Here is a 23853-nt window from a genome sequence, read left to right as displayed (position 1 = left end):
TGACTGATACAGGGAATCTGGAATCCTCTGGATCTACCGAAGGAAACCCGCAGTTACAGAAACATATTTTGCCAGCTTGCAAAAAATAATTTAAAAATACTGTTCTTTACCTTACCAGCCAGCGGTGTAGTCCAACATCAAACTCCCTAGAGAAGAGGGAAACGCAAGCGTTTTAGTTAAAATAAATCTAGAATAGAATATGACCTTCAAGTACCTAACTGCAGATATTTTACTGTTCTATTTAAACTTTAACAATTGTCTTAAATTTTGAAATAGATTTTCATAAGTGGCGACATTATTTATTCTGCCATTTTTTGTTGCTTTACGTCTGCACACTGCAATAATTAAACTCTCATAGTTGATAAAGCTAAATATTCTTTCTTTTAAAAGGATTCAATTCAAAAGATAACAGGGATTGATTGTGGGGATTAAGTTAAAAAATTGGACCAATCTGATTCGACCAATGCTCAAGTTTTCCTTTTTAAGCAATATCTTCACTACCATCAATTAAATAAAGCGACTTTCACAATTTGAAATGACCACATGCTGCTCACAAATCATAGAATATTCATTTTAAGACAGGAATACATATGCTCGCAATAATGACAGGGTACTTGCATTTATAATAGTGTCCCGCATTCTGTGATTACATCGACTTAGTTAGGACCTTTTTTTTTTAAAGTGACTAAATTAATCAAATTAATCTTTTTATGTGGATTTTTTAACAGTGTTTATCTGCTCAAATTGAGCAAATCTGTCCTTTTCCCTCTGAAAACTGTAGAAGCACTGGCCTTGGTAATGTAGATTATTTTCTAAAGTCCCATTTCTCTGTAACTATGCATTGCTATCATACAATAAATACATCCCGTATCTTACTGCCAAAGTGCAAATGTCACACTAGTACTAGGAATTATGTCTAATTGTTTGTTATGTGCAATACGTTCAAGCTATGGCTTTTCATCATTATTGAATTGCATTGAAACTCACATAAAGGACAGTGTAACTTTCAGAAACATTACTTAGCAGACTATGTAAAAATATACTGCAGTTTGGTAATATGTAAAACATTATTGACTTTCTGCCAAGTTTAAAAAGTTCAATTTATTAGAATGGATTATAATCTTGACTATTGTGACAATTAAATAGACAGATACCAAACCAAGAGGGAGATAAAAGTAGTCTGAGCATGTGGACCTAAAATTAAATCAAAAGATAAGCTTTATGGGTTGAACGGCTTTTTTTCCTACCTAGGTTCTAGACAACACCCCAACACCATGTCAAAAGAACCTAGATACTGAAAAAATGTTACACCAACCAATTCATACCCACGGGTAGATGAAAGAATAATTTGTAGTTCACTTTAAACCAATTTTTTAAAGCAACAGAGAACCTGAAGATAGGTTACTTATGAAGTTTGACAAATATTCTATTAAGCATACAAGTTCGAGGTCAGAATACTGTGTCACAACATGACTATGCTTCTTTTGCTTCTTATTGCACAGGGAACAGCAATGCAACACAACTGAAGTCTGGATTAAAATGAAATCATTTCCCATTCACATCGAATTCCCAACCCAGGGATGACACTTAGAGAGAAGTACAAGTTAGTGTGCTTTATATAAATAACACAATAAAACCCCCACACACTTATTTTGCTGCTTTGAAATGGGTTACTGCTGTGAAATGAAACTTCTATGATATTGAGCCCAAATTTCGAGCCGCGCCTAGAAAGGCGCAGTCCCGACCTGGACGCCCGTTTTTCGCGCCACAAAGTGCACCTAAAAAAACCCTCCGTATTCTCCAGCTCCCTGCAGGTCCTCTGGCCCTCGGCGCAGCGCAGCAGGAGCTTTAGGGGGTGGAGCCAGGTCCCTGCGCTGAAAACAGTGCCAGGACCTCTGCACATGCGCGCTACAGTGGGCATGCAAGTGCAGTAGCTCCAGGCGCCCGAAAGTGTGTGGGAGGGGCCCGAAGCACGCAGCCCCTAGCCCTGGCCGAATGGCCTCACTGGGGCTGCATGAATAAGGCTCCTCCCACGGCCAGCTCCTGCTTCCTCCCGACCCGACTCGACTCCCGCTTCCCGCCCCCCGACCGGACCCGACACCCGCTCCCCCCCTCCCCCGGACCGGACCCGACACCCGCTCCCCCCCCCCACCGCCCCGGACCGGACCCGACACCCGCTCCCCCCCCCCCGCCCCCGGACCACAACCGACACCCCCTCCCCCGCCCCCGGGCCGGACCCGACACCTGCTCCCACCCCCCCGCCTCCGGACTGGATCCGACCTGACCTCCCTCCCCCCAACCTGACCTCCCTCCCCCCAACCTGACCTCCCTCTCCCTCCCTCCCTCTCTCCCTCCCCCCCCCGAACTGAACCGAACCGACTGACCTCCCACCACCCCCCCGACCCGCCCCAACGCCACCTACCTGTAAATCTGGTGCTGGGACCGGCCCTGCCCGAAGTTTCGGGCCCGGCCCGTTCAGCCTCCCTCCCCCTTCTGCTTCCCCCCCCACCCCCCCAATCTCCTTCCCCCTCCCCCCAATCTCCTTCCCCCCCCCATCTCCTTACCCCCTAATCTCCTTCCCCCCCATTCTCCCCTTCTCCCCCCTTCTCCCCCATCCCTCCCCCTCCCCCTTCCCTCCCTCTGCTCCCCCCCTCTCTCCCTCTACCCCACTCCTCCCCCTCCCCTCGCTGTCGGAAACACAGACAGAGAATGAGAGACACACAGACAGACAGAGAGATAAGAGACACTGATAGAGACACACTGAGGGGGGCTTCCCAGCACGCTGCAGTCGGTAAGTAGAAAATGTTTTATTTATTGATTTAAAAAAAAATTATTTCTTCTAAATTTTTTTTGATTGATTTATTGGTTGATTAATTGATGTATTTATCATTTATTATTGATGATGGCTCTTTATTTGTAAAACTGAAGTGTTTAATGTTTGTAAACTTCCCTTTAAACACCCCCCCCCCCCCACCATTCCCTACGCCTGATTTGTAACCTACGCCTGATTTTCCTAAAGTGTAGACAAGGTTTTTTCGAGCGTACAAAAATCTTCACTTACTCCATTCTAAGTTAGTTTGGAGTAAGTTTTCACTCACGAAAAACTTTGAAATCAGGCGTAAGTGGCCGGACACGCCCCCTTTTGAAAAAGAAAATTCTGTTCCAAAGTGAAACTGTTCTAACTGACTAGAACTGGAGCAAACTAAATGACGAGAATTCCGATTTCTAAGATACTCCGTTCTACACCAGTTGCTCCTAAAAATCAGGAGCAAATCATGTGGAAACTTGGAGCCATTATGTGTAATTATGTATAATGTAGCAAGATACTTGTAATTTAGAAGAAACATTTGGATTCTAGCCAAGGAAAAGAGAAAACTCAAAGATAGCAAAGCACAATGCATGCAATATTCATCAGCCTAAGACTACAGAGCAATTCCTGTATATAGACTGTTGTCATGATTGGTACTTGGAAACAATCGATTTCCCCATCAGCTTACATCACCACAGCACAGAGATTGAGGATAAATCCGCTAAAGGTTTCGTAGGTAAATGTGCAATATTGTATGGAACTCAGCCATAATAACTAGGAGGTTCAATGCCTGGTCTGTCCTGAGTTGGCTGTATCAGCGCAAATGGTATTTGAGGATATACAATTGACCTCAGCCAGGTTCCTGCTCCTCATTGCTTTCCAATGCCCCCTGCTGGAAAGAACATATGTTTGGATGTCAGGAAATCAAACTCAGTTATGATGGCCTCAATGGTCAAATAGCCTGATGACACTAACGAACGAGCCTCTCAGATGATGAAAAGGTCACCTCTGCAAGGGACTAGAGGGCTATAGGTGCCTATAGAAACGTACCCCAAGAAAAGTCAAACCCTTCAGGAGAACAGAAAACTAAAATGCCTAAAAAAAGACAAATTAGGTGAAGAAGCAGGAAAGAAATAAAATTCAAAGAGGCCTACAGCAATCTAGCCGCTGGGAGGATAATCAAAACAGTACCTGTAATTATTACTGAGAAATACAGGATTATAAATACTGGCACCAAAATTACAAAAGGACAACAAAATGATAAGTATATCAAATAAAGTGACTTGACTAGGTGTAATACCTGACTCGAAATTGAAAGGATAATCATCATATAGATCAGTTAAAATATTGGGTCATACAACAAAATCCACAGACTATGGGACAAATTGTCCAGACCTTTGCACCCATCCCTCTTTCAGGAATGCCCATTTCCCAAATGCAAAGGTCAGGAAAAAGGGATGAAAACTCATTTAGATGGATTATAGCCCCCTTTATGTTGTCACTGGGTTAGAGAGAAGGAAAAATAATGTCCGGCAGGTTTCCAACTCCTGAATGCTATCCAGCAACTCCTGCTGGAATTTATGCTATGTATATGTGAAGTGAAGATAGTAACAAGTTCAGCTGTGTTACCAGCCCCCTCCCCTAGAGCCAAATAAGCTGCCAACACTCGCTGTTCAGGTTCATACTTATGAACAATGGCCACGGTACCATGCAAGCCATAACCTATTATGCAATTGCATGATCAGGAAAGGAGGGAAGAAAATTGATGAAAATGAAAAAGAATGATGAAAAGGAGAAAGGAAAAAAAGAAAACTGAAGATAACTGAACACACTAAATGTCTTTAATTTTTTTTATTTGCTAAATATGGAAGTGGTTTATCACTAAGGACATTCTGTTTAAATAATTGGACTTCGTGAAAGGTTACACCTTATTACTTTAAAAAGAAAATCGGAACTACCACCGTAAATCAAAGTAATTATGATAAAGTGTAAATTTGGGTATAGTATTTCACTAAATATTGCAAGTGTCACTACATTGTAGAGCAGTTGCAAAGGCAAAAAAATGCTGGGTGATATAAAAGGCACTACGCTATTATGTGGTTGAAATAAGACAGTTTGAGCCAGTGATCCTCCGCATCCTGAGTTCTTAATCTTAGTCATGCGCTATCACATAGCAGTACTGGCGGAGTCTAGATGCCTATCCACCCTCTGCATGTGGATTGTGTGGCAGTCAAAGTTGATAATGTGTGTTGGCAGACAAACATAAAGCCGACAGAAAAGGTAGGAGTTTCATGGGCAAGATCAAAGGAGTCCACAGGCCATCTAAAAGTAATGTGTTACTAACAACTCTACTTGGCTTCTTCATAGCAGCCACAAGTTTAATATATATTTTAAATCTTTTATATCAGCAGAGATGAGTCCATAAATATCTGACTTGAAAAAATAAATTTAGCAGGCTTCTGCAATTAAACATACATTTTCAAACTGGTGTTGTTGTACTAAACATTTCATAGAACATAACTAATTGAACATGTAATTCAGGTTGCAGCAGGAGAACCTATTTATATATAATTACAACGCTGCCACACAACAGATGGATTCCGATAGTCAAATCATGAATAAACCTCAAGCAATCTACGTAAATACCCTTTTGTCCCAGCTTCTTACTGCTCCTTCTCCGTCTCATGATCACCAACATCTCAATCCCCCTATCCATCCTCTCCAACTACCTACCCATCTCCAACATTTATTTTTTTTCTAAAGTCGTAGAACGTATCACAAATTTATTCCTGCCTCCCTCATCGCTTCCTGATCAAAACCTTCCCGACTTTCCTTCCCTGCTGCATCATAAAAGTGTATGCCATGATTCATTCCCTGGCTCACACTTCTATCATTTACACACTACCCTTGCCGACGTTATCCAGAAGCACAGGGTTTGTTTTCACATGTGTCTAATGACACTCAGTTCTGCCCTTCAATTTTCTTCCCTGGCTGATGCCACTGTCCCCAATTGCCCACCTGACATTAAGACCTGAATGAGCTAAAACTGCCTACAGCTTAAGGTTGGCAAAAATCACATCTTCTTTGGGTCCTGCAAACACCTATGCATCTCTGGCCTCAACCATACCTCTTCCCATCTCAGGCCTAGAACACACCAGCCGCAGATCGAGGCCATAAAAGGAGCAGAGGTGCGGTGACCCGGGAGCAGCATGGAGGCCACTTCAGGGAGCAGCGCGAGCTGGTGCAGGAGAGCGCCGACTTGGAGAAGGGCGATCGGATTGGACATCACCAAAAGCCAGGTCGCTGATTGGAGCGTGGGCAGGTACAGCAGGAGCGGCGAGGACGGGGCAAAAGAGCGGCGAGAGATTGTACAGCGACGTGATTGGGGCCCAGAAGAGTCGAGGGCCCAGGGACACCATGAGCCAGCCCATACTGCGATATGTGTGCGCACTAGGTCCGTGCAGCAGAGCTGGTCTCCAGTTGTCTTTTTGCCGCTGGAACAAGACCTAGCTCTGTCAAGCCCATGTGGTGGTTGGTGTGCAATGGCCACCACCGTTAAAAAAATCCACGCACAGGCATCTTCCACCCTTCACTATGTAGTTCGGGACCTGGAATGTCAGGTCCTTCATTGAAACACATGTGAACTCATCCCTTTTTGGTGTGGAAGCAAGTTATCCTCGATATGAGGGACTGCCTAAGCAGTAGTCCAGGGTGTGAAACCTTGGAATGTTGATCCTAAGCTTAATGTTGTACCCTTATATATGTTCAGTTACCAAGTCCACTTTTTTTCATCCCCACAACATCACCCGTCTATGCCCCCACCTCGTCTCCCTCTGCTTTTATTGCCACATGATTGGACTTCTCTAACACTCATTGCTACTTTCCCACTGATGATTAGCAGATCAGCCATAATGCTGCAACCACCCACCCACACGAAAGTCTACATTGCCACCATCTCTGTTCACCAGTTTCCTGTTTCAGATAATTGACCAAGATTCGTATCTTCACCTTCAAATCCATCCATGACCTTGCTCTATTTCAAAGATCTCTACCTTATCTTCCAGCATGCATTCGCCAGTCATTCAATACCAACCTACTTAATCCCTGCACCATGACTTGAGCCATACTTTTAGCCACCTTGCCCTGCTTGTGAGCTTCGTTCCTGAACATCTATACTGTGCCTTCAAAAAACTGCTAAGCACACTTCCCTCCATAGCGTTCATTATGTACAGACCCTGTTCACTCCCTCTCTGAACCCCTGCATTATTTAATGCCTCAGAAAGACACCAGGAGCACGGTATAAATCTTTGTGGTTCCATTCATTAGACTCCCATTGAACAGAGCCCACATCTTGCTTCAAATCAATTTTAATCTTTTTCATCAGAAATTTCTGATAGGTCAATATATTGTGAATATCAATTAAAAATTCTGTCTTTTTTTGAAATAGAGGCCTTTGGTTTTTTGACATCTGGGTTAAGAATGACAAAGTTTGAATTTCTACAAAGAAATTTTTGCTTTGGCTATGAATTAAATTTGGCAGCACTGAATTGAATTTTGTGGGTTTTATAGCAGCACTAGCCCCTTCAGAAATGGAGGAGGGATAAGCAGAGAAAATTTATCAATATTAATCATTTATAAAACTATACTTAGTTTCCTCAGTACTGCCTAGTTTATTTTACCACACTGACAAAGTAAATGCTTAACTCAACTCAGTGTTCCACATCAATATCACATTGGGTAAAAATGAACAAGAAATTCAATATCTATTTGTTCCATGAACTTTATATACAAAATGTTTCTGCCATTTCCAGGATGTGCTTGGACAGGTTTTGATGGTTTCAGCACTTCCTCATCGCCAAGCCCATTAAGAAAAGATAAGTTTAACAAATTGGATCTTCACTATGTTATATCAGTTGTGTATAACACATTCAAATGGATATAGTGCTCTCATGTAGCAACTGAACTACTGTAATGCATTTGGCATTTATAAACATGCAAAATATTTTCTGTTTGACAAACCTGGAACAAAATACTAATATAATTTCAGTAAACCAGGTTTAAAATCATTTCTATTTTACTTTATTTCCATTTGCCTCAAGCATTTGAAATTCAGGTGTGCAATGCACCATCCAGTGTGGTACTGAACAATATGGATCAAGATGGCAGGTTTGATCACTGGTCTGGTTGAGGTTGGCTAATCTCAACCGGGGCCACAACAGAAGCACCATCATAGCCATGAGCACCCAACAATCCTGTCAACTTGGTCACCAGGTACATGGAGTAAAGTGACAGGCAGCAAACTAGTGGCAGTTTGTGTGTGTAATATATGTCACACGAAGTCAAGAGGGACTAGTGGCAGTATGCAGATTGATAGTTGGCAACTTGCTTGAATAACTCCACAACCAGCTTACAAACTATGATGCAAAAGTTTGGATAGTGTTCATTATATCTTCAGTACCACAGTTTCTCAAGGTTCTCCCAACACCTGCCACTGTCGAGTAGAAAGATAAGGGTTGGAGCAGAATAAACAATTTAGAAGACAAATTTCCTGAATTTTCTGGTTGTACTCCATTTCAGGTAGACCAAAGGAGGACAATTTCCTTTATATTTCAAAAAGTCACTCTGTAATTCTGAAAGTGAAATGTTTGATTCTCTTTTCACTGTATTTGTCCTTTGATGCTACACAGCCAAGATGCCATTACATTCCTCCTCTGATATGCGAGTCATCTAAAGTAGTCTCAGATTTGGATGACTCATCTGTGCAGACATAGAAGAAATATGTGCATGAGCTGCTACGATGTTACAGCAGAAACGTGTGAAATAGATGCTTTAACAAAAAACATTTGCAGTAAGAATGCATAAGCCCAATAAGACCACCTAACTACCTTCTCATCATATTCCTCAATCCTTTCTTTCCAGAGACACACCTTTCTAGTGGTCTCCTAAATCCTACTATTTTCTCCAATTTTCCCAGATAATTTGTTATATTACCATTATTATAAAAAAAAGTTCCCCTTGACTTTGTGTGACAAAAATCACACACACACACATTGCATATACGGAATATAGAATAATCCTACTTACTGGAACTATATAACTAATTAATAAGCATTCCTACTGCAAAAATAGTGATTACCTTGCTAACAGTTGATTCCATTGAAGAAGTACTTACCACATTCAGCAGATTAGATGGTCTCCTCAGTCAGCACAGCCAAGACAAGGGAAAGCTTGCTTTTGGCAAGCAACAATTCTTTTTCAATCCTGCTCTTCAAGTTTCTTTTAGCATTTTGGGCAGTTTTGAAGTTGGGCATCTCTGTTGCTGCTTGATTTTAAGCCAGCAACATGCTTACAATTGTCCGCACTTGTTATTTTTTTCAAACTGCTTATTTTGCCCAATATTTGCCCGATTTGACAATGATCAGATGGTATCTTCATATAGGCCCTTTATTCCTTTAAAATTCTGTGACTAGAAGTTTCAAGTTCTGAAACAAGGCTGTCATCTTCTTCAAATTTTTCTTTCCATCTTCCTTAGTTTAATGTCAAGAAAACTAAGGCTGCAATTAATAAGAGAAGCTAAAAGGCTAATTTCCTGCTTTTGCACCAAATTCATTTGCAGAAATTTAAAATTAACATCAAATTGAATGTCTATTCATTGCTTCACTGAGATAATCTTTTATATCATTTAACAAATTGCTGGTTCACGATTAAACATGTCATAGGTCATTCGAACTAGGAATTTCCTCTGGGTGATTGGAGATCTGGGCCAAGAGTTTCTGCTTTGAGTGCAATTGGCGATATGGGCACAATTGAAAAGTTTTTTTTCCCCTCGAGTATCCGCTCAAATTCATTTGCATAATCACTGAATGCAAAATCTGCCGTGAACCAGCGCAATTGGGCAGTGTCATAAAACGCTTTTTAAAAAATTTTTGCTTTAAAGAATATGCCTTGATATATTTAAGAGTGGTAACTTGGTGCAGTTTGATTAACACAGTTGAAAATGGGTTTATCACAAAAAAATAAGCATTTTAAATCACTGTCAATCCACCACCTATGAGTAACCCGATTTTAAATTACTGAAAATAACATTAAAAAAATTATACAAAACCATTTGTTGTTATATTGGGGAAGTCAGTTTCTTAAAAATTACATTCAAAAGCTTTTAAAATATGCCCATCAGTGACCTTGCGACCAAGCGAACCAGCTTAATTTTTAGAGTCCCTTCAAATTCTTGCAAACGAGCACAATTAGCGGAAACTCCCAATGGTGATTAATTGATCCTCGAGGCATGGCCAGTTTTGTGGGTGGGGCCAGCTTCTAGCCTGATGTTTTTTTAAACTAGCACAAAAGATTGCAGAAACTCTATTTGCGCTTAAAATTCTGCTATCTTTTGCGGGGTTACGCCAATTTCAGGCGAATTGCGACAAAAAAAACCCAGCAAGTGAAAACTCCAGGCTCTGTTGTTTCTATCCCTCCCACCCTTTTATTCTCATCAAAGGGGTTTTCATTTCAGGAGGCTACATACCTGAAAAGTTCAGTCTTTTCTCTTTACAAATGCAGATGGGCTTACTGTACATTACAGTATTTTCTATTTTTTTTCATATTATTAACATTTGCAGGTTTATTTTTAAATGGATGCCTTAATTTGTTGTCAGTATAATTACCATATTTGTGAAAACACCTCACTTACTGCCCAAATATTAACAATACCCCTACAAAGCAAAATCCAGCACACATAGAAACATAGAAACATAGAAAATAGGTGCAGGAGCAGGCCATTCAGCCCTTCTAGCCTGCACCGCCATTCAATGAGTTCATGGCTGAACATGAAACTTCAGTACCCCCTTCCTGCTTTCTCACCATACCCCTTGATCCCCCGAGTAGTAAGGACTTCATCTAATTCCCTTTTGAATATATTTAGTGAATTGGCCCTAACCACTCTTTCTGTGGCAGAGAATTCCACAGGTTCACCACTCTCTGGGTGAAGAAGTCTCTCCTTATCTCGGTCCTAAATGGCTTACTCCTTATCCTTAGATGATTGTAATTATTTTTGTTTAACTCTTTCGCTCCATCCCCCCGCCCCACCTCACCCAACCACAAATATTAGTCATTGGCCCAGAAATTGCGGTCGGAGGCTTCCCACGATTGGATGCCTCCAACCACAAAAAAAATTACGAAAATACCTGGTGGTCCCGGAGGAATGAACACTTCGGCTACGAGGCCTAGCAGCACAGCCCAACGCAGAGGCTTATGCATTCCTGGAGCGTAAGCGCATCTTGGGATCATGTGGGCTGGATCAACAATGGAAATGAAGTATTTTCCCATTGATAGTAATGGGAGTTCCATTTGTACAGAGCTGCCATTACTATCAATGGGAATACCCCCCAAAGCAAAGAAAACATAATACATAAATAAAAAAAACACTTCACTTATTTAAAATTAATAGAAATTGAATTAAATTAAATGTTTTAGAATATGTTTTAATAGTGTTAAAAATAAACTTACCTTAATGGACAGGATATTTAATATAAGAATTAGTCATAAAAAAACAAATTTCTATCTTTTAGAACTCTTACACTGGTAAAAGTAGGCCGTACACTTGCTTTACCAGGCGTAAGAGTTTTAAGGACATTCACTGGGCAGGAGTTGGGCAAATAACCCAATACTCCGCCCAAGGAGGCTCTTTTCCTCCGGATGCGTGCCATACGCAGTGTACACCTAAACCTGGAACTTGTGGGGCCTCTTTAGGCACGTGTGCACATCGTATGCACCCGGAGAGGCCACAATTTATGGCCCATTTGTTTTTTCTATAATTTTGACCAATTTTTTCTTTAAACAAACTGTTCAATCAACACAATATATTTGGCAAACAAAAAGTGATCCAAGAAGGCATTGCTGCAATAACCCAATTTTGAATGAATGAATGAACTTGCATTTATACCTCGTGACTGAACCTTGTAAAATGACTCCCGAGCCAATATCTACAAAACAAATAATGGAAATCACAGTAAAGTGAATGAGACAGATGCCAGTACAACTCCACCTGCAAGAATCCCATTTTGTTCTTAACCTTTACTTTAAAAAAAAGTCTCTACAACTCACCTCCACGTTCCTGTAAAACTGTACAAGCTGCTGGTACATCTTGGCAATCTTGGTGGTTCAAAACCATCCAGACACATGATAATTGATGGAATGCCGTAAAGTAGCAGATATTTCATATAGAAAAATAGTGCATGAGCAAAACCAAGGCCACCTATGAGACAAAGGTATGTGTTAAATGATTATTTGGTATTTTAACTGTTCACTTCCCAATATCTTAACTATACAACAGCATAACCCAGGCGTGTAACAACAATGCCCCCCCTTGTGATCTGAATTGGATATTCATGTCTTTTGCATGTAGCCATCCAATATTTTAAAGATGGATCAAGAAAACACCTGATGAGACAAAGTCACACATGAATAATTAAGCTACTTTATTATAAAGCAAGTGTAACAATTATGATCATCACATAATGCAAAAATAATGGCAAGCTATGCTTCCTCGCATCAGTGGATCATGTTGCTCGACTTAAAACTCCCAACTACCTGCCTGAATGCTTCTTCTAAACCTGGCCAAAACTTGCTTTCAAAGTTACTATTTAAAAAAACTGACTAACAGATAGCAGCCCCGATTTTTACCTGGTGGGATTTGGGCAGGCGAGCAGAGGCAGAGCAATCACTAAATTTCCCTCCACCCCCCCACACCTTCTCCAATCTCAGCAACGTGAGGCGTGGGCAATTTTAACTCCTGAGCCTTATCTGCAAGCTGCCCACCCTAAACAGACGGGAAGCGGCAACTGGCTGGTGGGCAGCACCAAAGGAAGGCTCACTGGCAAGAGGGTAAGATGCGGGGAGCGGGTTTTAGGCAGGCCTTGATGGAGAAAAGATGGGAACCCGTTCTAAACTTTGCTTGTTGGGCCCGGAGGAGCAATCTTGCTCCTCCTAGCCCTACAAGGAAAGTAAAAAAACACTTATCTGTTTGGGTCTCTTCTGATCTGGAATCCTCTTCCTACTGTCCTCCATCTGGCGGGAAAGCCACAACATCTTCCCCACTCAGGTCACAGTTAAAATTGCAGTCAAGGCTCGATGGACTCATTAGATTACAATCGGAGTATTTTTTAAAAAAGACCCCGCTGACTTCAATGACTACACTTCAAACATATTTAATTGGCTGTAAAGCACTTTGGGACAGCCTTACATCGTGAAAGGCGCTAAATAAATTCAAGTCTTTCTTTTCTTTACCTCCCTATGACAACATGCTATTCTTGGCAACATATCATATCAAAGATTGTGGTCACAAATCCAAGTCTTACTATTTCATAATGAAGTTAGCCTAAGTCAACACTTTAACATACATGACGAAGATTAGAACAGATTTTATTTAAATTAATTCGGTAATAAAACTGTGTAAATAAACAGCAAATAGTTTTTACATAACAAATTATGCCAATGTGTAGTCTGATCATAGAAAATTGCTTGCTTTCTATTACACAGGCTATATTCACCTTCAACTTTTAAACAGTTTCCCCCTCAGTTGTCAGCATTCAACTCAACCAGCAATCAGCACAGCACTATATGTAGAAATCATAAAATCATGCATAAAAATGAATCTTACACACTAGATTTTACAATGCTACTGTGGCTCCAATCTCCACTCTCCAAAAAATAAATGTTGTGTTCCATTTGGATTAGATTATTTTCCTGAAGTAAGAATCTTTATTCTTCAAATTTTGAATTTTAAACTCAGAATACTAATCTGGAAAGCAAGAAATATATATTTTTCTTATAATGATATTGCTCGGTGCAATACTGTTTTGTGCAGATTCCTTTGTCAATATTTCATTACCATTTAGATAGCTATATGCTCAGTTCCACTTTACAAATAGTACTGTGGATATTCAAGAATTTAAAAAAATTAAATTTAATTCTCAATCCACCTTTTTATGGGCCCAAGTTTGCTCCCCCCACCCCACCGCCAGTTAAAACGGCGCACCTTTTCTACACTAAAAACGGCGTCGAAAACTTACCTAGGTATTCTCCCCGCTCCTTGGAACGTCACAGGCCTTGGCGTGACGCAGCACAAGCAGTGGGGGCGGAGCCAGGTCCCGGCGCTGCAAACAGTGCTGGAACCTTTGCACACGCACACTAGAGTGTGCACACATGTGCAGTAGCTCCTCGTCTCTGCAGGCTGTGTGGGAGGGGCCCGAAGCACACTCTCTCAACGGCTTTCCCTGCGCGTTCAACCTTCCCCCCCCCCCTTTACCAGTGCTGCGTTCAGCTTGCCTCCCCCCCCCCCCCGCCTCATTTACCAATGCTGCATTCAACCTCCCCCCCCCCCCCAGCCCCCGCCTCATTTACCAATGCAAGGTTCAGCCTCCCTCCCCGCCCCCCCTTTACCGATGCCGCGTTGAGCCTAGCCTCCCGGTGTGCGTCTTACCGCCCCAGCCCTGGCCGAATGGGCTCCCTCATCGGGGGCCAGCTGCTAGTGTTTTTCTGCAGTAAAGCTTTGCTGAAGGTAGGACTTCTATTTTTTATTTGTTTATTTATTTATTTATTGGTTGATTGATTATGTGGTCCTAAATTCTTGTTTGATTTACATTCAAGTTTACTCTTCATCTACTTTCAAAAGGAATTCTGTAAAATAGTTTGACTGAAATTCTTATTTACAGGCTATAATGTATTTGCTAGTTTACCAATCCATTTATAATCTAGTTGTTTAGTGATTTATAAGTCTTGGTGCTCGGTGCTGGTCCTCTCAGCTTCCTTGTATTTTTTATTTATTATTGAATGCTTATTTTTGTGCTTTGTTTAGTGCTTGGTGCTTTAAATGTTCCTACCTGCACTGATTTCTTAGCTCGTGGCAAGGATTTTCTGTGCGGCCACAAGTGGCCACATACGCTGGCCTAAGTTAGCTTGGAGTAACTTTTAGCTGTCTAAACTTGCTTAAATGGCCAAAACAGGCGTAAGTGGCTGGTAACGTCCCCTTTTGAAAAAAAAACGAAACTAAAAAAAAACCTAACTAACTCACTTACAGTGGAGCAAATTAAATGGGCAGAATTGCGATTTTTAAGATACTCAAAAAAAAAATCTAGTTGCTCCAAAAAAAACGGAGCAACTCCTGGGCATACTTGGGCCTATATATCTCCAAACATAACCCACATCTCTGAAATGCATTGCATTGTGGAATGTCATGTACCAGATAATTTCCAATTTTATGTAGCATGGGAATGAAAAATGATCTGAACAAGCTAGTCCTAACAAATGTATAAGGAACTTGCAATTGAAAGCTAAACATATAGGAGTCAAGCTTCGCTAATTACATCAGTGCAAACCGGGCAGAATCAGCTAAACCAGTGCAAAAGAAAGATCGGGGAATTTTAAACATGATTTACACCCAAAATCTATTCTTCTTAGGCGGTCCCTTGTATCGAGGATGACTTGCTTCCACGCCAAAAAGGAATGAGTTCACAGGTGTGTCAACGAAGGACCTGATATTCCAGGTCCCAAACTATATTCTGAAGGGTGGAAGATGGCTGTGCGTGGATTTTTTTAACGTGTGGTGGCCGTTGCACACCAGCCACCACACGGGCTTGACAGAGCTAGGTCTTGGTCCAGTGGCAAGGATTAACCAAGACGACTGGAGACCAGCTCTGCTGCACGGACCTAGTGCGCACACATGTCACAGTGTGGGCTGGCCCATGTTGCCCCTGAGCACTCGCCTCTTCTGGGCCCCGACCTCGCCGCTCCTGCTATGCCTGCCCATGCACCAATCAGCGACCTGGATCTTGGTGACGTCCAATCCAGTCGCCCTCTTCACTGCCGTCGCCCTCCTGCACCAGCTTGCGCTGCTCCCTTTACCTGTGCTCCACTTCAATCCCTTCTTTGATGTCCTTTCCATATTTGGTTTTGTGCATTTCCTTTCAGTTCTCTCTCTGTGTTCCTGTGTTAAACTCTGTTCCTTTTCTTGTTGTATACAGCAAAACCTCTTACACTCTTGTTAACTGAATTTTTCTATGCTGGTTCAAAATTCAATTTGCCCGAATCAGGGCCAGCCCACAAAACTTGGCAAGCCCCAGGTCGAAATTATGAGATTCTGACGATTGCGCTGGTTCGAGAAGGCTGTTCAAATGTTCTCATTATCTTCGGAACAAAATCACTAGCAGGCACATTTTTAAAGTTTTGTCATACCTCCCCTTCATTTCCTTTTGTATTTATTTTTAATTTGTCCTCTTGTTACCATCTTGATGGCCAGTAGAAAAAAACAATTAGAGAAACTAACACCATGATCTCATCACCAACACAGCTTGCCCTGCTGCAGAATACCAGATATGAATTAATATCCAGCTAAAATCCACTTTGTAATGTTAATATTGGAGCCTTTCAGGTTTTGTTTCTTAAGTTTATTTATCACAACTACATTTTTGTTCCCGACTTCTGACACTCTTCTTCCATCCTTCCCTCCAAAGTTAACGCTTCCCTCACCTCCAAACCACCACGCCTAGATTCTACATAAGAACATAAGAAATAGAAACAGGAGTAGGCCATTTGGCCCATCGTGCCTCCTCTGCTATTCAATAAGAACATGCTGATCTTCTATCTCAACTCCACTTTCCTGCACTATCCCCATATCCCACGATTCCCTTAATATCCATAAATCTATCGATCTCTGTCTTAAATATACTGGTACTCAACGACTGAGCTTCCATAGCTCTTCAGGGTAGAGAATTCCAAAGATTCACCACCCTCTACCCTTCGTTCCCTTAATTTTACTTCCTTCATTCTCCCAAACGCTGCTTCTACTCAAGTCTTGCTGCTATTTGAAGTGACTCGGTTACTATTCTCAAAGGAGTTCCGACCTGCAGTATGCAAAGGCCAGAATCATTACCCCTAGCGGTAGGAGTAGCACTGAGGGGAGTAGGGACTGGTCCACACTGATTTACCAGCCATCACTGACATATGGACCAAGCCCCAAAATGTTGACAATTGACATGTCAGGAGAGGGTGTAAGATAGTACATATTCTTTCATTACACCCTTAGCAAAGCATGCTCTTCTATTTTATTATAGTCACCCACTTCCATAGTCAGAGAAAGGCCCATGGAGATCAAGAAACAGCCTATTTTAGTGTAATTTGCAAACTTCTTAATCATGCTCCCAACATTTAAGTCCAAGTCATTGATATATACCACAAAAAGCAAGGGATCCAGCACTGAGCCCTGCGGAACCTCATTGGATACAGTCTTCAAGTCACAAAAACACCCATCAACCATTACCATTTGCTTCCTGCCTCCGAGCCAATTTGCCCTGGATCCCATGGGCTGTTACATTCATGGCCAGTCTGCCATGTGGAACCTTATCAAAAGCTTTGCTAAAATCCATATGCACTACATCATACGCACTGCCCTCATCAACCCTCCTGGTTACCTCCTCGAAAAATTCAATCAAGTTAGTCGGACGTGACTTTCCCTTGACAAATCCATGCTGAATGTCCTTGATTATCCATGTCTTTCCAAATGAAGATTTATCCTGTCCCTCAGGATTTTTTCCAATAATTTTCCCACCACCGAAGTTAAGCTGACTGGCCTGTAATTACTTGGTCTATCCCTTTGTCCCTCTTTAAACAAAGCTACAACATTAGCAGTCCTCCAGTCCTCTGGCACCACACCTGTAGCCAGAGAGGATTGGAAAATTATGGTCTGGGGATTCTGCTATTTCCTCTTTTCCTTCTCTTAACATTCGGGCCTGAGGAATTATCTACTTTCAAGGCTGCTAAGCCCCTTAATACTTCCTTGCTCATTATATTTATCTTGTCTAATATTTCATACTCCTCCTCCCTCATTGCAATGTCTATCGCCCCTCTCTTTTGTGAAAACAGATGCAAAGTATTCATTAAGAATCCTACCCACGTCTTCCACCTCCACACACAGATTTCCTTTATGGTCTCGAATAGGCCCCATTTTTTCTCATTATCCTCTTAATGTATTTGGGTTTTCCCTGATTTTATTTGCGAACATTCTTTCATGCTCTCTCTTTGCTTTCCTGATATCTTTTTTAATTGCACCCCTGCACTTCTTATACTCCTATTGAGTTTCTGCAGTATTGAGTTCTCGGTATCTATCATAAGCTTCCCTTTTCTTCTTTATCTTACCCTGTATGTCCCTGGACATCCAGGGGGCTCTAGATTTGTTAGCCCCACCCTTTTTTTTTTAAGGCAACATACTTGCTCTGTACACTCAGGATCTCCTCCTTGAATGCCTCCCACTGCTCTGACACTGATTTACCATCAAGTAGCCATTTCCAGTCCACTTTGGCCAAATCCCATCTTAGCTCAGCAAAATTGGCTTTACCCCAATTGAGAGCTTTTATTCTTGGTCCACCTTTGTCTTTTTCCATAACTACCCTAAATCATTCTAAATTACGATCACTAGCACCAAAATGCTCTCCCACTGATACCCTTCCGCCTGACCGTCTTCATTCCACAAAACCAAGTCCACAACCGCCCTCTCCCTTGCTGGGCCTGTTACATACTGGCTAAAGTTGTTGTCATGAATGCATTTTAGGAATTCCGCACCCTCTGTACCATTCACACTACCCTTTTCCCAGTTAATATTAGGGTAGTTGAAAACCCCACTATTATAGCTCTATAGTTTTTGCACCTCGCAGCAATTTTCTCACATATTTGTTTTTCTATCTCCTTCTGACTGCTTGGGGGTCTATAGTACACTCCCAGTAGTGTGATCACCCCTTTTTTGTTCTTTAATTCAACCATATGGCCTCGTTTGATGACCCTCTAACATATCATCCCTTCTCACAGCTGTGATTGTTTCTTTAAATCAATACTGCGACTCCCTCTCCTTTTTTACTTCCTTCTCTATCCCGTCTGAAAACCCTGTAACCAGGAATGTTGAGCTGCCATACCTGCCCTTCTTTCAGCCATGTCTCAGTAATAGCTATAATATCGTACTCCCAAGTGTCAATCTGTGCTCTCAGCTCATCTGCCTTATTTCCTATACTCCTTGCATTGAAGTATATACCATTTAGTATTGACAAATGCCCTTGTTGTCTATTTTCCAGCCCTTGTTTCCTCTGCCTTCCAAATTCACTTTCTACTACTACTTCTCTGCTGCCCAATTTCAACTTTGCTTCTCTCCCCACTGAATCTATTCTCCAATTCCAATCCCTCTGCCAAGCTAGTTTAAACCCTCCCTAACAGCACCAGCAAAACCTCCCACGGGGGTATTGGTCCCGGCTCTGTTGAAGTGCAACCTGTCCGGCTTGTACAGATCCTAGCTCCCCCAGAACTGGTCCCAATGTCTCAGGAATCTAAAGTCCTCCCGCCTGCACCATCTCTCCAACCACTTATTCATCTTCTTTATCCTTCTATTCTGTATTCATTAGCACGTCCCACCGGCAGTAATCCGGAGATTACTACCTTTGACGTCCTGCTTTTTAATCTCTCTCCTAGCTCCCTAAACTCTGCCTGCAGGACCTCATCCCTCTTTCTACCTAAGTCATTGGTCCCGATATGGACCACGACCTCTGACTGTTCTCCCTCTCCCCGCAGAATGTCTTGCAGCCGCTCGGTGTCATCCTTGACCCTGGCACGAGGGAGGCAACATACCATCCTAGAGTCATGTCTGCGGCCACAGAAATGCCCGTCTGCTCCCCTGACTACTGAATTCCCTACTACTATTGCTCTTCCATTCTTCTTCCTCCCCCCCACCCCCCCCCCCCCCAATGCAGCTGAGTCACCTGTGGTGCCGTTGACTTGGCTCTGGCTGCACTCCCCAGAGGCACCATCGCTATCACCAGTACTCAGAACAGAATATTGGTTGGAGAGCGAGATGGACTCGGGGGACTCCTGCACTACCTGCCTAGTCCTCCTCTTCTGTCACCCACTTCCTCTCTCCCTGCACATTCTTAAGCTGCGGGGTGACCACCTCCTGCAATGTGCTATCCACAAAATTTTCAGTCTCATGGATGCACCACAGTGGCTCCAGCCGCTGCTCAAGCTCCGAAACGTGAAGCTTGGATTACTGCAGCTGGAGACACCTCCTGCACACGTGGTTGTCCAGGCTGCGTGAAGTGCCCAGGACTTCCCACATGCCACAATTGGTGTACTTTTTGCAATCGGTGTACTTCCTTTTACCTTTCTTGAAAATGATGAAGATAGTTTAGCAATTCAGATGGAAATTTTTGGTATTATCCTAACACAATTATATCTTCACATATCTTATGACCTGTCTTTCTCAGTTTCAGAAACTTTGCCCATTCTTTGTTTCCTGATAGATGGTCTTAATAGCTAGAATAGATTGTTCATCACCAACTTGAGGTATCATTTGGAGAAGTGGCTGTATTTTCTATTCATTCTCGCAGGAGCCACAGTATTTAGGTGGCTGGTCCAGTTAAGTTTCTGGTCAATGGTGAACCCCCAGGATGTTGATGGTGGGGGATTCGGCGTTGGTAATGCTGTTGACTATCAAGGGGAAATATTTAGACTCTCTCTTGTTGGAGATGGTCATTGCCTGGCACCTGTGTGGTACAAATTTACTTTCCATTTATCAGCCCAAGCCTGAATGTTATCCAGGTCTTGCTAGGCACGGACTGCTTCATTATCTGAGAAGTTGCGAATGGCACTGAACACTGTGCAATCATCATTAAACATACCCACTTCTGACCTAATGATTGAGGGACAATCATTGATGAAGCAACTGAAGATGGCTGGGCCTAGGATACTGCCCTGAGGAACTCCTGCAGCGAGGTCCTGGAATGAGATGATTGTTCCCCAACATCCACAAGCATCTTCCTTTGTGCTAGGTATAATTCATAGAAACATAGAAAATAGGTGCAGGAGTAGGCCATTCGGCCCTTCTAGCCTGCACCGCCATTCAATGAGTTCATGGCTGAACATGCAACTTCAGTACCCCATTCCTGCTTTCTCACCATACCCCTTGATTCCCCAACCAGTGGAGAGTTTTCCCCAATTCCCATTGACTTCAATTTTACTCGGGCTCTTTGATGCCGCACTCGGTCAAATACTGCCTTGATGTCAAGGGCTGTCATTCTCGCCTCACCTCTGTATTCAGCTCTTTTGTCCAAGTTTGGACCAAGTCTATAATGAGATCTGGAGCTGGTGGAACCCTAACTGAGCACCGCTGAACAGGTTATTTGTGAGTAATTGCCGCTTGATAGTCGATGACACCTTCCATCACTTTGCTGATGATTAGATGACTGATGGGGCGGTAATTGGCCAAATTGGATTTGTCTTGCTTATTGTAGACAGGACATACCTGGGCAATTGTCCACATTGTCGGATAGATGCCAGTGTTGTAGCTGTACTGGAACAGCTAGTCACATGTCTTTAGCACTACAGCCAGGATGCTGTCGGGGCCTATAGCCTTTGCTGTATCCAGTGTGCTCAGCCGTTTCTTGATATCACATGGATCGAATTGAATTGGCTGAAGACTGACTTTGATGGTGGGGACCTCAGGAGAAAGCCAAGATGGATCATCCACTGGCTGAAGATAGCTGCAAGCACTTAAGCCTTGTCTTCTGTATTCGCGTGCTGGGCTCCACTTTCATGAGGATGGGGATGTTCATGGAACTTCCTCCTCTTGTTAGTTGTTTAATGGTCCACCACTATGAATGACAGGATGTGACAGGACTGCAGAGCTTTGATCTGATTCACTGGTTGTGGGATCGCTTAACTCTGTCTATAGCATGCTGCTTCCACTGTTTAGAATGCATGTAGTCCTGTGTTGTAGCTTCCCCAGGTTGGCATCTTATGTTTAGGTGCACCTGGCGCTGCTCCTGGCGTGCTCTTCTACACTCCTCATTGAATCAGGGTTGGCACCCTGGCTTGATAGTAATGGTAGTGAGGCATATGCCGGCCATGAGAATACAGATTGTGGTTCAACACAATCCTGCTGCTACTGATAGCAGACAAGCAGGATGCCCAGTTTTGAGCTGCTAGATCTTTTCTGAATCTATCCCATTTAGCATGGTGGTAGTGCCACACAGCACGAAGAAGGGTGTCCTCCATGTGAAGACTGAACTTAATCTTCGCAAGCATTGTCCGTTGCTCACTTTGCACATTCTCGTCTGAGTATACGCCATCATTTTTTGAAGCCCATAAACAAAAAACTAAAAGAGACAGCCTGATTTTAAAGAACTATCTCCCACAACTTGTTGCTTAATTGTTGCAAATTATATATCGTTTAGCCAGATTGTTTGGGGATTCGGCAACTCCGGGTAAACGAATTTTCCGATAGGGCGAATTTATTAATTGCAACAATGGAACAGAAAGTTTTAATTGAACTGTTCGGGCTGTGCGTTCAGTTATTATTTGTCTGTAACTCTTCCTCCATCCATTGGGTATCTGTTCCACCCCTTCAGTTTCTGGGTCAGAATGGCCAATCCCGAACTGTCTGACTGGGTTCTGGCATCCATTTTTAGAGTTTTATCAGACTTTCTTCATTCGCCGGTGATTATTGTACATCCCAACACAACTATCCCACTCATATCTCACCCACCAACACACTCCTGCCCTGTGTTCACAGCACGCCACTTCTCACACTGATGGGACATGACAAAGAACCATGAGCTCCTCACTCACAGATCCAAACTAATGCTGTCCGCAGAGATAAGTCAACTTCACCCAGCCCCTCTTCAGCGGAATTTCCCGTGTGGCTTCTTAACCAAGCGATCAGTTGGAATTAATTTCTCCTGAAAATCGTTCACTTCGTCTTCCCGAGGGCAATACAATTGGCTGCAGTCTGCTGGTACGGAAACTCACATAAAACACAACTCCTCCACATACACGCTAACTGATTTTGTCCCGAATCTCGCAATATTTTAAATTCCGTTACGGTGGGTTCTCCGTTACATTCGTATCCAGGTAAACGAGAGTTTACTGTAGATCAATTTTCGGGTAAAAAATCTTGCAATGCACTCATCTGATCATGTATTATACTGCACTCTTGTCTTTAACTTTTGCCCTCATTACATTCAGGGACATCTAAGTACAGTACATCACACTTTGGTGGATTTGACAGCAGTATTTACCACAACGCACACTTAAAAAATGCTACATATCATTTCACATTTGACCGATTTGGTATCAAGGAACCATAGTAAAACTGAAGTCAGTGGGAATCAGGGGGATATATCTCCACTGGCTGGAGTCATACCTAGCACAAAGGAAGATAGTTGTAGTTGTTAGAGGTCAATTATCTGCCGCAGGAGTTCCTCAGGGCAATGTCCTAGACCCAACCATCTTCAGCTGCTTCATCAATCACCTTTCCTCCATCATAAGGTCAGCATGGTGATGTTCGCTGATGATTGCACAGTGTTCAGTTCCATTTGCAACTTCTCAGATAATGAAGCAGTCCATGCCTGCATGCAGCAAGACCTGGATGACATTCAGGCTTGGGCTGATAAGTGGCAAGTAACATTCGCGCCACACAAATGCCAGGCAATGACCATCTCCAACAAGCGAGAATCTAACCACCTCCCCTCGATATTCAACGGCATTGTCATCATCAAATCCCCCACCATCAACATCCTGGGGGTCATCATTGACTAGAAACTTAACTGGACCAGCCACATAAATACTGTAGCAACAAGAGCAGGTCAGAGGTTGGGTATTCTGTGGTGAGTGTTTCACCTCCCCCTACTTCCCAAAACCTTTCCACCATCTACAAGGCATAAATCAGTAGTGCGATAGAATACTCTCCACTTGCCTGGATGAGTGCAGCTCCAACAACACTCAAGAAGCTTGACACCATCCATGATTGGCACCCCATCCACCACCTTCAACATTCACTCCCTCCACCACCGGCGCACTGAGGCTGCAGTGTGTACCATCTATAAGATACACTGCAGCAACTCGCCATGGCTTCTTCGGCAGCATCTCCCAAACCCGCGACCTCTACCATCTAGAAGGACAAGGGCCGCTGCCGCATGGGAACAGCATCACCTGCAAGTTCCCCTCCAAGTTTCACACCA

General features: G+C 42.8%; 1 protein-coding gene across 3 annotated transcripts in view; it reads right to left on the bottom strand.

The window, feature by feature from the left end:
- Nucleotides 1-23853, bottom strand: part of hhat (hedgehog acyltransferase) — a 395685-nt gene that overhangs the window by 310463 nt on the left and 61369 nt on the right. For all 3 annotated transcript variants that reach the window (XM_070888699.1, XM_070888698.1, XM_070888700.1), the window contains exons 8-9: nucleotides 11909-12059; nucleotides 111-146 (exon numbers count right to left, since the gene is read on the bottom strand). In XM_070888699.1, the coding sequence (XP_070744800.1) occupies nucleotides 111-146; nucleotides 11909-12059 (187 nt within the window). The remainder of the gene's footprint in view (nucleotides 1-110; nucleotides 147-11908; nucleotides 12060-23853) is intronic.

The sequence above is a fragment of the Pristiophorus japonicus genome, chromosome 9 (genome assembly GCF_044704955.1).
Source record: "Pristiophorus japonicus isolate sPriJap1 chromosome 9, sPriJap1.hap1, whole genome shotgun sequence".
NCBI classification, from domain to species: domain Eukaryota; kingdom Metazoa; phylum Chordata; class Chondrichthyes; family Pristiophoridae; genus Pristiophorus; species Pristiophorus japonicus.
The sequence above is the reverse complement of the archived record's forward strand: the minus strand, read 5'-3'. Positions and strand labels throughout refer to the sequence as shown.